This window comes from Sparus aurata, chromosome 12 (assembly GCF_900880675.1).
Source record: "Sparus aurata chromosome 12, fSpaAur1.1, whole genome shotgun sequence".
NCBI classification, from domain to species: Eukaryota; Metazoa; Chordata; class Actinopteri; order Spariformes; family Sparidae; genus Sparus; species Sparus aurata.
Window position 1 is genome coordinate 15,582,745 of NC_044198.1, and position 13,942 is coordinate 15,596,686.

At 40.3% G+C, this 13,942-nt stretch overlaps 2 protein-coding genes across 2 annotated transcripts; one reads left to right on the top strand and one right to left on the bottom strand.

The window, feature by feature from the left end:
• Window positions 1-402: 402 nt before the first annotated feature.
• m17 (IL-6 subfamily cytokine M17) lies at window positions 403-2,680 on the top strand. The gene is made up of 3 exons (XM_030435108.1): window positions 403-507; window positions 962-1,110; window positions 1,898-2,680. The coding sequence occupies exons 1-3, from the start codon at window positions 453-455 to the stop codon at window positions 2,363-2,365; spliced, it is 672 nt and encodes a 223-aa protein (XP_030290968.1). The 5' UTR covers window positions 403-452; the 3' UTR covers window positions 2,366-2,680.
• A 2,362-nt stretch (window positions 2,681-5,042) lies between these two features.
• Window positions 5,043-11,106, bottom strand: tescb (tescalcin b). Its single transcript, XM_030436676.1, has 8 exons — window positions 10,710-11,106; window positions 9,482-9,551; window positions 8,723-8,803; window positions 8,506-8,645; window positions 8,346-8,407; window positions 7,231-7,338; window positions 7,098-7,145; window positions 5,043-6,889 (listed from the first exon to the last, which is right to left on the bottom strand). The coding sequence occupies exons 1-8, from the start codon at window positions 10,771-10,773 to the stop codon at window positions 6,812-6,814; spliced, it is 651 nt and encodes a 216-aa protein (XP_030292536.1). The 5' UTR covers window positions 10,774-11,106; the 3' UTR covers window positions 5,043-6,811.
• Window positions 11,107-13,942: the final 2,836 nt, after the last annotated feature.

The following is a 13,942-nucleotide window of genomic DNA, read 5'->3' on the forward strand; positions in this document are numbered from 1 at the left end:
GATCTGTGTCAAAGGGCAGGTTGACCCCAGTCCTCCCATCGCTTTCACACGTCTGACCCTTTGCATCTCAGTTCAGCTCAAACAGCCCTAATGAATTTAAAACACATCAGAATTGTGTATTTTGTGTATTTGTATATGATGTATATAATCTAAGCATAAATGGATAAACACACACTCATGGTCATACATACACACAAACAATTAGAAAGACGCCCAAACATGTCTGCTCTGTGAACAGACATGTAGGGACACTGCCCACTTAACAAAAGGAGAAAAAAAAAATGCACATGTGAAAAAAAAAAAAGGAGGAAATTCTGGGAAATTTGGTTGCCTCACAAGGTGCACGTCATTTCCTCCTATGACAAATGTGTGGTTTCTGTCTTTTAAAAAAGTTTGAAAAGCAGTGTGATTATGACGAGTCCTCGCAATTTGCCTGTGATACCGAGAGGAGAATGAATGGTCATGTGAAGAGTATGCATTTTCAACAGTTGATGGAGACAGCAGCAGGTATGTTTCTTTTTTACATCTCCTTTTCTGTCGAAGTGTAGACAAACTGTTGAACACAATTGCACCTTTTCTTGCTTCTCTATTGTGCATGTGGTTGTGGTTATTTTTGATGCCTTATTGCCGCCTTCAGCTGCCTGAAACTGACTGTCTGAAGTTTCAGATTCAGTTTTACTGCTTGATCACAGTGTATTTCTTGCCTGAGTTAGTGAAGTCAAATAGTTTTTGGACTGTTTTAATGAATCTGGCCAATCCTTAAAGAAACTGGCAATGTTTGTTGGCATCTAAGCATATGATTTTTTAGAAAATGTCTCGACTTTTGTGTTGTTTTTTCTGCTGAATTTTTAGAATCTATTTTTAGCCCTCCTGCCTTCCACTTGTGGCTTCGTAAGTTAGAAGTTCCCCTCGCGGCTGGGATGTAGGATAACCTTAACTGACCAGTTCCTTTCTCCCTCAGCATTACTCTCTCTCCTGCTGGTTATGGCTGTTGATTCAACGAGAACTGTGGCAGCGAGCAGAAACCAGGAGTGTGGGAATTCTCTGCAGCAGACTTTGAAGCTGACCAGACTCGTACAGAAGGAATCTGTCGACCTAATCAAAACATATGTGAGTGCAGACACCAGAATCTGCTGCATCTTGTTTTTTCTGTGTTGAACCCACTACTCCACCTTTAAACATAATATGACAACTTTTCATATAGGGCTGGGCAATATATTGGTATTGTATCGTTTTCATGACACAAGCATATGTATCATCTTAAATTGTACATTGATTGATATAGGTGTTGTCCTGCCTGGTTTTTAAAGGCTACATTAAAGTAAAGTAATGCCATATTCTAAACTTACCAGACTGTTCTCCTTGTTCTAATACCTTTACCTGCTTGGTCACTATATCCACATTACTGATGATAATTTGTTATGAATCTCATTGTGTTCATATTCTGTAAAAGTACATATTGTCATCTCTACAATATTGTCTCAACATTGATATGAAGGTATTAGGCCAAAAAATGTATAATTTGAAAGGGTAACACTTTACCAACTTGACATGGTAAAGTGTGTTTACAGGTCTTGGGGAGGAAGTTATACTGCATATGTCAAAAAGTAGTGTAAAGTCTTTTGTGGGTCCAGAGGAAGCTTCATGTAATCTGATAAACGGCCTCCAGTGATGTCCCTCAGTGGTAAAGTTGCATTGTGGGTAATGTAGGCATCAAATTTAGAAAAAAGAAGAAGAATGAGTGGAATAAAATAATCGATATCTTTCCCCAAGAAATGTAACATTGGTGTAGTCTCCCTTTAGGGCCATAACCCCAGGCCCTATATTGATGTTTATTGATTTTTCCTTTTAAGATGTGTGGCCTTATCATATTCTATTCTTCCTTTTCCTTCAACAGAAAGCCTCTCAAGGAGAAATGGCAGAGCTCTTCTGCAAGGTGACTGTCGCCGACGTCCCGGACCCCAACATCTCTGGCCTGGAGCCTTCAGAGAGGCTGGCCAGCATCTCCATCCATCTCCAAGCCTTCTTCCCGCATTTCAAACGGGTGTACGAGCAGCAGACAGACTTACAGTCGCCCACAAGCCCACTGCTGGCTGAGCTCACCACTGTCAGCACTCGCAGCAAGAACCTGGCCACTCTCATAAACAGCTTTTATCAGAGCCTCTTCCCAAACCTGCCGGTGCCGGAGCCGGCGGGGGGGCCGACAACACTACCTCCACCTCAGAACGTCTTCCAGCAGAAGGTCTACGGCTGTGTGGTGCTGAAGACCTACAAGGAGCTCTTGGCAAATGTTTCCAGAGAACTTAGGACTCTAAAAAACAAAGTGTGCAGGAGGAGGATACAAATAAACACACTCTTCTTGTGAGGATGACCTAAGGCTGGCCTTAGACAGTCTGCTTTAAACAGCACTGAAACTCAGTGGGTTGATAAAGACTTAAAAAGATAAGTGAATATGAGGGTGGCTGGTACATCAGTGTAATGAAGCCTATTTATGGTATTTAATATTTATTTTCTTGTATGTTTCTGATGAGTGGAGTGCTGTTAAAAGATCAAGAGTGTGAAGGTATTGATTGCAAGTCACTTATATTTAATTTGTCTGATATGTTATGTAAGGTTCTCTTTTGCCGATGTAAAGTTATTTGCTGTATACAGAATTATTAAAAGATATTTTGCAGCTCTATATTTGTATAACCTTTCATTTTTTGTGAGTGTCTGGAAAAAAGGCTCAAAAAAGTCCTGCAGTGCATGTTTCCACCTATTTCTACACAAACAACAACGATTTTTTATTTCCTTAAAGTGTAAAACAACAGGAGAAGTAGTGTAATTCCAGCCTGAAGCATCATGTGCTGTGTTCTGCACAGATTCAGTCCATCGAGAGGGGTTAAAAGAAAAATCAGGAAGCTGCTGAGACGCTGACTGTGTGATATCAGCTCAGAATGACGCATGTGTTCAACACAAGGCTGCATCAGATAGGAAAGATTTCATGAAACTGGCGGGCTGTCTGGCCAGTCACAAGGTGTGGATGTGTGTGGGTCAGATAACTGTATGTGTGTGTTTGCACACTTGCATCCTCATATAGATGAGGATGCAAGTGTGTGAAAGATGGTTGACGTTAAATCTGGAGAAAACCCCCTTTTTAGAAAAAACAATGGATGAATAACAGACACTGCATGCACACTTGTCATCGTTTTATACATAGATATAACATAGAAACCAAATATTGTTATGTGTATGAAGTAATGCTTATCTAAACTTTATTCTGATCACAAGCTTTCGGGGAACTGGAAGTAGATGGGGGATTCACTCTAGGTCATGAATCAAGTTCCCTGTTATAACTTGGCTTTATTTAAAGCACTAAGACAGAGGGTACCTCCGGGCAGCAGTCACTCTTCAGAAGAAGAAGAACAGAAGAAGACGAATAATCTTTATCTATGGAGCATACATCATACAATGTGAAGCATGGTGGGTGTGAGCTACCCACTCATGCTTTACAAGACCTTGTAGAGATAACGCAGACACCATGGACACACACACTCTTATCACCCAAACTTTTTATATTTTTATGGCCAGTTGATGGAAAACTTGCTGAGTTTTAACACCAACACAGGGAAGAACATGCAAACCCCCGACAAAAGTGGGCAGAGCCTGTTGTAGTTGCTGTAACCACTGATTGACCAGTTGTCAATCTTCAGCACATCGCTCACTCAAAAGTGTGTCAACTGCTGCACAACTGCAGTACACTGAATATGTTTTGTCAAACTTATGCTTAAGGTCAACAGGTAGAAAAAAAAAGTTTTTCTGTTGGGTGCTGGCAGGGTGAAGGACGAATAAGCTCACAGTTGTCAAGCAGCACATTGTTCCCACATTGTCATTTAAAGGTGAGTAACAACAGGACAATAAGTCTACAATTATCTGACCAGCTCTGTGAGCTAACAGCGTGCTCGTATGGTTAAAAGGGGACAAAGCTAACAAGCCGACAGTTAGCAATGTTCACCATCTTAGTTCAGCATGTTAGCATGCTATCGTGTGCTAACTAGCATTTAATGCGGAGTACAACAGAACTTGACGGGGGTGTGGTTGGTTTTCTAGGCATTTGGCCAAAAACCCGAAGTGTAAAAGCGCGACCCGATGACAGCGATAGCTCATCCAATAGTCTGACTCACCAGATGTAGACGGTGGTCATCTGCCTGCCATTGGGCGGCTTTTTCACGCATTTCTCTTCCCTTCCGCTGTCCGTGTCAAAATCTGCGTCACTACAGGAAACAACAGCCTCCAAGCTAGCAGCCTACACGCTAACGTTCACCCTGACCTGGCTGCTAATTCATAAGGTGAAACAAACTAGCAGCTCTTACCTTTCCATTCACAGGGATTCAGCTGATTTCAAACAAGGACCCTCCCCCCCAACAGAGGAACCCTGTCACTGCATCCTGTGCTTAGCGCCACCCAGTACGATTGTGATCGGTTAAAAGGGGTGGAGATAGATCTGACTGAGACAATTCAACTCATTCTAAGGGGACATTAATGTCTGTGCCAAATTTTATGGAAATCCAGCCAATAATTGTTGAGAAATGTCAGGAAAAACAAAATTGCCATCCTTATGGTAGCACTACAGAAAAATTCTGAGGATCACTGATGCAGTTAAATGTTGTCCTTTAAGGAGCTTTAATATATGTGATGGATTTCATGGCAATCCATCCCATAGTCCGCATAATATTTCACTCTGGAGGACCTACATGCCGACAATGTCATCCTGAGTAAAAGCTTTATAATGGGATCTCCTACATTTGAATGTTTTCTATCCACAGAAACTATTTTAAAGGAACTTCAAAGGATTCAAATCCTAAATTAATAATACAAGTTTACATTTAGATAGTTGCAGTGATTTTTATACAGTGATTTTTTTTAGTTACACTGCTGTTAAATGATGGCACATGTGGCACATTTGGAGTAACATTTCTCCTCATACGTAAAGAAAATCAAATCAGTATGCAATATTATCATCTATCAACACAACAACAGATAATAAGAAACCAGATCCACCATTGCATATGTCATATTTTATTGCAAAACATGTAAAGCTTTACAAAGTAACAGCCTTAAAATGATACAATGACACAAACTGTAAAAGTGACAAATCTGATCATCAAACCATGAAAAGCACTACATCACACATTTTTCATGATCTGAACTACCTGCTATAGAAATGACATAGGATTATCATTGAACATGCTTTACATGGTTTGACCTGCGGAGGGCAGTATATACCTATTATTGAATACATGAAGTCAAGGTGCATCAGAAGAAGTGCTGATGGGTATCTTTGGGACATTTTAAACAGTCTCTCACCTGGCATTTACAGGAAATAAAGCAACGGACATAATAAACGCCTAAAAAGGAAACTAGCTATTTCAGCCTATCCGTTGTTAATGACGGCAGAATGAGCTGGCAGGAAACATGGTGAGAACGACAGGATGACAACATAGGTCAGCCAGAATCAAACTGAGGATGTTGTGGTCATTGCATATGATTGACGATGTAAACACTCTACCAGCTCGCTTCTGACTTCCTGTTTATAATCCACTTGCATTCATTTTTACATGGCTAGTTTTCCCACTGCGTGTACTTCCCATCAACGTCCCGCTAAAAGATTATTTCTCTCTAAACGTCTGATTCAAAGTTAATAAAACTTCTGCCATGACGGGGCTGCAAATTGTTTGTGGCATGATATGTTGGAGTACAAAGGGTCTGTGGTTGTAACTGCAGCATGACAGTTTCTCGGGATTATATGATGCACTGATGGCTATAAGACTCACGCCATAATTCAGCAAAGTGCAAATGTGCGCTGAAAATCTGTTTCTATAACCCCCTACAAAACTTGCGTTGTGACGTCTTTGCGTGAAAAGAGAATTTATACATATATAAATACATACACCAGATAAACAAGATTATATACCACTGTGCAACGGTTTCTATGACTCATTCACTCTCTATAGGAGAAAAAATCTTGTATCATCTACATGGTGTTTAACTAATGTTAACTAAACTTTTTAAAAATCTCCTTGACTAACAACAATATATGTGTGCGTTATTAAAAAAGTTGTGACCTTACAAGGCGAAACAGAACAGAGATAACACAGATCTGACTAAAAAAATCATATGACTTGCGTCTCCTCCTCTTCCTTGATAAGGAGTAATCAGATGCTGCCTTTAAACATTTAATCCTGCATGACGGCACACCCATTTCCTTTTTATCATAAACACACATCATGAACCAAATGGCAGATCTGTTTCCTTTATTGTGCAAACAGTGTGTGCAGAGCATGCACCAAGTGTTGTATTTGTAACATGATCAAAGGCATTTGAAACTACTGCGTTGCTACTGTAAGACACATCTAGATTTATTTAAAGACAAACTTTATGTCCCTGATTATTGATAGTTATTGATTTATGGCATTAATATTGTCTGAGGTTAATTTCTTCAGGCATCCATATTTGCATGCATAGTCATACCGTCTGCCACTCCAGACATGGATATTTGATTATTGCTTTGTTGAGCTACTAACAGGCTGATTTTGTTATTTGACTGCTTATTTCATATTATTGCTAACAATCAAATCAATAACTCCCTAACAGCCGCAGTATACATATTTACTTTGTATTTGCATAGTTATTCAAACATACGTAAGGCATAATATATTCGATGCAAGCGTCAAACTGGTGTAGAAAACAAGCGACTGTTAGTTATAGTGAAACCATGATTATGCGTCCTCAGGGTTTTTCCAGAGTTGCCGCACAGTTTATTGTCCCAGCCTCACTTACATAAGGTCGTTGTGTCCATATTCAAAAAGCGAATGTTCATTCTTGATTCAATTTCAAAGGTGCTCAGCAACTAAAAAAAAGAGAGTTTTACATGATCTAAAATGTGTATTGCTGATAGAGTCATTGTCCTCGAAAATCCTGTCTCATTTAATACGATCCATCTGAATTACAGTCACATATCTGAATACACTTCCAATGTATTTCAAGGCAAAGAAGTAAGAAAATTATTTAAGAAAACATATACGGTACATTATCGTTTGTGTGTTCAGCGTACCAACCTTGAGGAAATGCTCAAATGTGATCCCCTCGTAGAATTCGTCCGGTTCCTGTGTGTGAAAAAGTGAAGTTACTGACGTTGCGCACACAGACAGTGTAATGCGACGTTAGGTTGCCATTTTACAGCATACATACCATGTGACCCATTGAAATACTGGCCACCTCCAACATGGCTGCATCAGCGATGCTTTTGGCTGTGTCCTTCCCCAGTGCCCCGCTGTGAGATAGCAGCTCCTCAACCACCTGCACAGATGTGAAAACAACAGTCAAAAATAGAAATGTACTACAGTGACTTTAAGACCTCTTTCTCCCTTTAAGTTACCAATTAAATGTGCGGCAAGGAGGCAGCTGGCTCTTTGACCTCATTTACACCTGGCATGAAAATGCTATCTGTACACAGACACGTTATCTGGTTAAGACAAAATGCACAGTAATTCAAGGTGTAACACCTCGTGTCCACATCGCTGCGTGAGTGTGCAAGTCAACTGGAAGTCCAATAATTCCTATGATAAAATCCATTATCTCCGATGTGCTTGCAAAAATTTCTCCTCCCGCTGCTTATTTCTGTCCAGAATACGCCTCAATATGTTGAAATACTTTATATCAATGATATCAGACAGAATTATGAATCAGGAAGTTACCATAAATGGATTGGCTAACCAGCTGATGCAATACATATATATACAATTCTTTTTGTGAGCAAACATTGGTAGCATGCTTAGCTGTTTAACCTATAGGGACATGAAGGGACACATAATTAAGGATTTATCATAGACAGCTTTTCATAATGTCCATAAAGTTTCCCCTAATTCAACAACTCACAAAATTGCACTTTTTTTAATGTAGTCCGGGGCGTCCTCAAATTACTCTTACACAGGTTTTGCTCTGGAGGACGGATAACGAGGACTCATTCAAAATGACCAGATGTTAACGCAAAGGCAAGATCAAATTGTTTATTATTCGGATAAGTGGACAATAAACAGATTACAGAACCCATTTTAATGCCAGGTGTAAATAGGGTGTGAGAGAACCTGTTTCTGCAATCACCTTCAAAACTCAGCTGAAAATGATCAAACTGTGTTGATAAAAACTGACACAGATAGCAGTCAAACCCACATGATTTTCTCATGGTGATTTATGTAGACTGTGAGGGGAGATTGTTGTAAACTTCACTGGTTATATGACAACTTAAATTCACTACAAAGCTTTAAAACTGCATGTTTCGTCCACAGAAGCTAGCTGAAGCTTACATGTCTGTATTCCTCCAGGGTTATTGTCCCATCGTTGTCCGTGTCATGCATGTTGAACAAAACTGCAGAGACAAAACACAGACCACCAGTTTAACTAAGAGCCACGTGTCAGGCGCCGATTATGTTGAGCATGTGATCATGTGATTTGTTTAAGACACACATCTCAGTTTCTCCTTCCTGACACTCTCACGCTGATCATCTGTCATGTGCAGCGACGGAGGCCTGAAATGGGACATGACCACCAGGAACTCCTCGAAGCCAATCTCCTGAACCTTCCCCTCGCTATTCTGATGGAAGTTTCTTCGGAAAAAGAAAGGAAATTCTTACATTATATTCCACTCCATGTTGCTTTTGTTCAAAAACTACCGTGACTGTACCTTTGGTCAAAGAAGGCCTCTATGATCTGTGAGCGGATGGGATTGCATGATAGATCTGGGATCTCGTTGAAGTGATCTCTCCTGACGGGTGAAAAGAGGGATTTAAAGGTGTGGCACTCGGTGTCACAATAACACACAACTGCAAGTTGTCAGCCATATGTGCCGACGTAAAGCCTGTTTAGCAGGTTCCCAGTTCAAAAGAAAACTGTTGGAGCTAACTTCTTTTGTAATCTTTGTTTGTAAGTCCCCGTCCAGTCAACAATGTGTTTTTCTTCCTGTTCCTACAGTTGAACGTTTGAGGTAGTAGAACGATGTTTGTGCTGTTCTCACATTCATTGCTTGTGATCAGAGTGTATATTTTTTTCTCTTTTCTTAATAGTGAAATGAAAAATGGTTGGCTATTTTATATTCTGGAATTTTTAATGAGGGAGAAAGAGTAGGTGCTTTTCTACGGGTGCAATATGTAAGAAATGGACACTCATCCGATTTGTTATCCAAGCAAATGTGTGGCAGCTTCTACTAGCTGTAGTAGCTCAGTTAGCCTAGCAAGGCTAGCATTGCTGACTTAATGTATCTCTCCTGCACGATACAGGTGCGACTGCTCAAAATGTTAAGTCGCACTTGACAGATTTTTGGACACATGTGCAACCAAAATAGTTAAACTTTGGAGCTCTGTAATAGCAGAACAGAAACCTGAATGTGGCACGGAAAGAGAAAAACACCATTCTCTACATGTAAAATCATGAAAATCTAACTTACCGCAGAGTTTGCTCATTGTGGCTCAATTGCTTGAATCTTTTATGCAGGATGCTGATCTGTTCAAATGAAACTGAAAACAGAAGTGTGGACTGAAGTTAATTCTCGTGCATGTATAAATTCAAAGGATACGATCACCCAAAAAAAGAAAATCTAGTCATTATCTTCTCAAAACCATGCTGAGGGAAAGTTTCGTGTTCCACAAGCCGTTTCTGGAGCTTCACGGCGAAACAGTGTTGAAGCATTCTCCTAAACAACTGCAGTAGACGTAGATTTGTTTAAAAGAATAAAAACAAACAAAAATGGCTCCTTACAGCTCATCCAGCTTTATTTTATAAGTCTCTTGAAGGGCTGAGCTCCCCGATAGATCTGGACAGACGTTGTTTACACCCTTTCACAAGCCAAAACCTTCACTGTAGCTGCTAAGCAAAAAAAACGTCAGAGTGTACCCCGTCTGGAGTGGGTGCAAAAGCTTGACCGTGTGCTGAGGGTGTGAATAACATCCTATCAAACAGATTATGGGGGTTATTATTTGTGGACTGCGAAACTTCACCTGACTTTCCATCTGCATGATCGACAAAAAGATTGTGACTGAATTAAAATTTTCATATGAACCTATCCTTTAATTTCCTCCAAAAACAGCAAGACTAAAGCCTCTTCAGAAACACAAGGCATTTATGGTTCCGTCATTTAGGCGAGTGAGCTGTTTGTTGACAGTCTGATAGTGACAGGTCTTGCGGGTTTTACTCGATGGCAGATTTGGATATTCATATTTTATGTAAACCACTTGTTGTCTCGCCCTGCCACTATCACCTGTTAATAAGAGGCTATTGTGGCATATAGGAAAGGAAAGGCATGCATCTGTTAGAGTTATCATGTTTTGTCAAAGCTTTCAATCTGATCTATTATTAATAACTGTACACCCCATCTGTCAACTGGGTAAAGTTACCATTAACTTGCACTGTGAATTATTCATCACTGCTGCACCAAGGAGACATGAAAGACGATGTGTAAATATACACTGAAGGGGAATATTACTCATCTATTTGCTTGAGACACGTCAGACACGACGTTTCTATGGTCGGAATTGAAGAGACTTCAGTTTTTTTTTATCATATTTCCGGTGCAGTGAGCTCATGTTGTCTCACCTCCTACGTGTCTCACTGATGTCTGAAGAAACCACAAGGGGTCTCACGTCAATGCAACCAATGATAATAAGACGACTACTCACAGCCGGTCTTCTCCGCCAGATCAGCGTACTCTGGATGACCAGGTAGGGACTGTAGTGCGCCCATACCTCCAAGACAGCTCCTCTCAGTGCAGTCCGGTCTGTACGGGACCCCGACCCGGACCAGAAACGTGTGCTTACAGAGACTGCTGGACGTGCGACGGATATCAGCTGATCACGTCTCAGGCTCGTCCATTTCTATCCGACAGCTCACACCTCCTGTCCCCGCGTCGTCTCCAGGCAGCTCTCATCCTCTGCAAAACAGCGCAGGCCACTTCCGCAACTACCGTCCCGATGACGACACACGGTTAGGAACAACAGGCTGCAGTCTGAATTATTCACGCACACCTCTTTTATTCATGTTTAGAGGGGGGCTGTGAACATTTGACTGTGACCCGCTTGTGGTGCAGCCTGCAGTCTGAGGGAGCAGAGGGTGGAGGGCAGAGAAAGAGAGAGAACGGTGCACATGTAGGCTCAAATGTCATGCGAGAGATCAAACTGCACAGAAAGTTTGAATCAATAGTTATTTATACAGACTTACTGCTTTAACTCGTTTGAACCCTGACAGTTCCACAGGTGGACCCGCCTGTTTTTAGTCACGTCACCTCATTTTAAAGCTACATTATGTGACTTTTTTTTTCAACTTTAGAATAACAGCTTCATAATCATTGTGATGGTACAGTGTCTTGCAATAGGATGATCGTTGTCTCTGTCTCAGCCACTCCGAAACCCATCTCTTGTTTCTGCACGGTTAAAGCCTTTCATCCAGTGTCTTTTGATATTTTTATGACATGTCATACTTTTCATTTGCTTTCCTGGGTGGCTGTGGCTCAGCGGGTAGAGCAGGTTGGCTAGTGATCAGAAGGTTGCTGGTTCAAATCCCGGCTTCCCCAGGCTGAACTGGGCCGCATGTTGAAGTGTCCTTGAGCAAGACTGAAGCCCAAATTGCTCCTGATGTGCAGTTGCCATCAGTGAGGGCCCTGCGATGAGCTGGTGACTTGTCCAAGGTGTATCCTGCCTTTGCCCAGAGACAGCTGGGATTGGCTCCACCAACAAACCTCCACCAACAAACCCCCCGTGTCATGACATGACATGAGTGCTTTCCTGGGAATGTTGATGAGACACATTATACGATGCATGACTATAGCACAGTCTGGGAGTCATACGCCACCGTTCAATATGGGTTATGAAAGCAGGACGGCTCCTTTAAGAAATGGGGCATTGTGTGTTTACTTTACTTGTGTGTTTACTTCAAGAAACAAGTTTTCACGTGCATACAGAAAGTCGTGATATAGTCCACCAACGGCAGATAATGATCAGCATAATATATAACAAGATAAGACTACCATTCCCCTTTCCGTGGAAATTCACTTGTTATAACAGCTTACAGCAGTGAATCAGTGATAACCAGGAAACTGAAACAAGACACACAGAATAATAGAAATATAAAGTCAAATACTACTTGTACTAGCAATAAAAATAAAGAATCTATACACTATATTTACCTTTCACATTTGACCAAGGCAGGCAATTGAACATGATAATTGCACCCATAATTATAAGACACACAGCGTGTAGTAATATACCAAAATAGTACCTCAAAATACATATAATGGTGCAGAGAAATTGGATTACACAGAAACAAACAGGAATTGCACCGGATAGGATATGATTTAAATTAACATTACTAGAGAACTGACTGGGAGATAAAACAATATATTAATGAATAATTAGGAAATTATAAGTTCATAAATATGTGTACTCATAAGTACTTTATTATTTATTTATTAGTTACTCTTTTCGTGCCCCCCTTATTTAAACTGTCACCAATATTTCTGATGTTATGGTGAAGCGACAGAAACACAGCATTTTGAGTGATACGAAGTCATACATTACAAGAATAGGAAAACAATCTTACATCAAGGTTCATTTCACAGACATCCCAGAGCTTTCAATGCTATCCCATGATCATCATCAGGGAATGTGCCTTTTGTGAAAGAAAAGCAGATGTTCTATATTTATTGTTTGTTGCTCAGTATTTCTAGCCCATGTTTGCATAAAATGTGCGGTTGAAAGTTAATACTTGACAATGATATGAAAGCTCTTGAACAACTACTAAATGGGCATTGTGGTGAGATTTTTTTTGTCATCTGCTGTTTGCTGCTGCTGAATAGATATGTCATGTGGGGTTAATTGTTGCTTGTGCTGTCAGACTGTCATAACAAGACTTCTTGCATCTTAAATGGATGTCGAAATGTTTGTGATTAGAGCTCCCAACTGAATGTCATTTTCACTGTATTTCAACGAAAAGAGGAAGTTTAAACTTCTGATCTGAGTTTAATGAATGGACAAATTGTCAAAACTTCCCGATCAGAGCTTGACAACCTGCATCCACTGTCAGACCCAAGTGACTCACTTCTGTAGACAACACGGAAAGAATCATGACTGTTATTATTGAAGACTTGAAGCTTCAGGCAGAAACTTGTCGCTGCATCGGTTTAAACCAACAGGAGTGTTTCACTTCAGGTTTTTCTTTCCTGTAAAAAGACCTGTTGTTATCAGTAAATGGGGTGTGGCCTGAAGTTGAAAGTTCACAGTGTATGAATGCTACAAACCACAGGAGTCTGCAGTTAGCAGAAGGTTCCTACCCTGAATGTGTCACAGTTAAATTAAGAGCATGGACACCTCAAACACGAGGAATGAGCTACAGTGTCTTTCCCTTGTCAAAAAACAACCTAAAAATCACCTCAAGACATCTGTGTAATCTTTGAGAGGTCAGTCACACAGTGAAACCTGTCTGTCAAACGTGAGATTTTATTAAAAAGAAATCCTGTATTCAAAAGTTTAAACTATTACTGATCTTGTTTGATTTTGTATTGCACCTTACACAAAACTCCAATTTGAAAATGTACCGAAACACAATGTGATGTGTGAAAAGTCTCCATAAATGATCACAGCTTGATGACTGCAGTGCTGTCTCAAATGTTGAGCTTCAGATGAAATGTGTTACATAACTCAGCTGCATGTGCATCAGAAAAATAACAAAAGTGAAACAAGCTGTGTGCTAAATGTTATTCAGATGATGTAACACTTACACCACATGGTGGCAGCATTTTGTTAACTATGTAACATCTATTTCTGGGAAATATCAGTGTGTGTGCATTAAAGTTACTCTATTTTGCAGTTTTTACTATGTGATTAGCATTTTTGCCTCTGTATAATGTCATTCTCTTTAA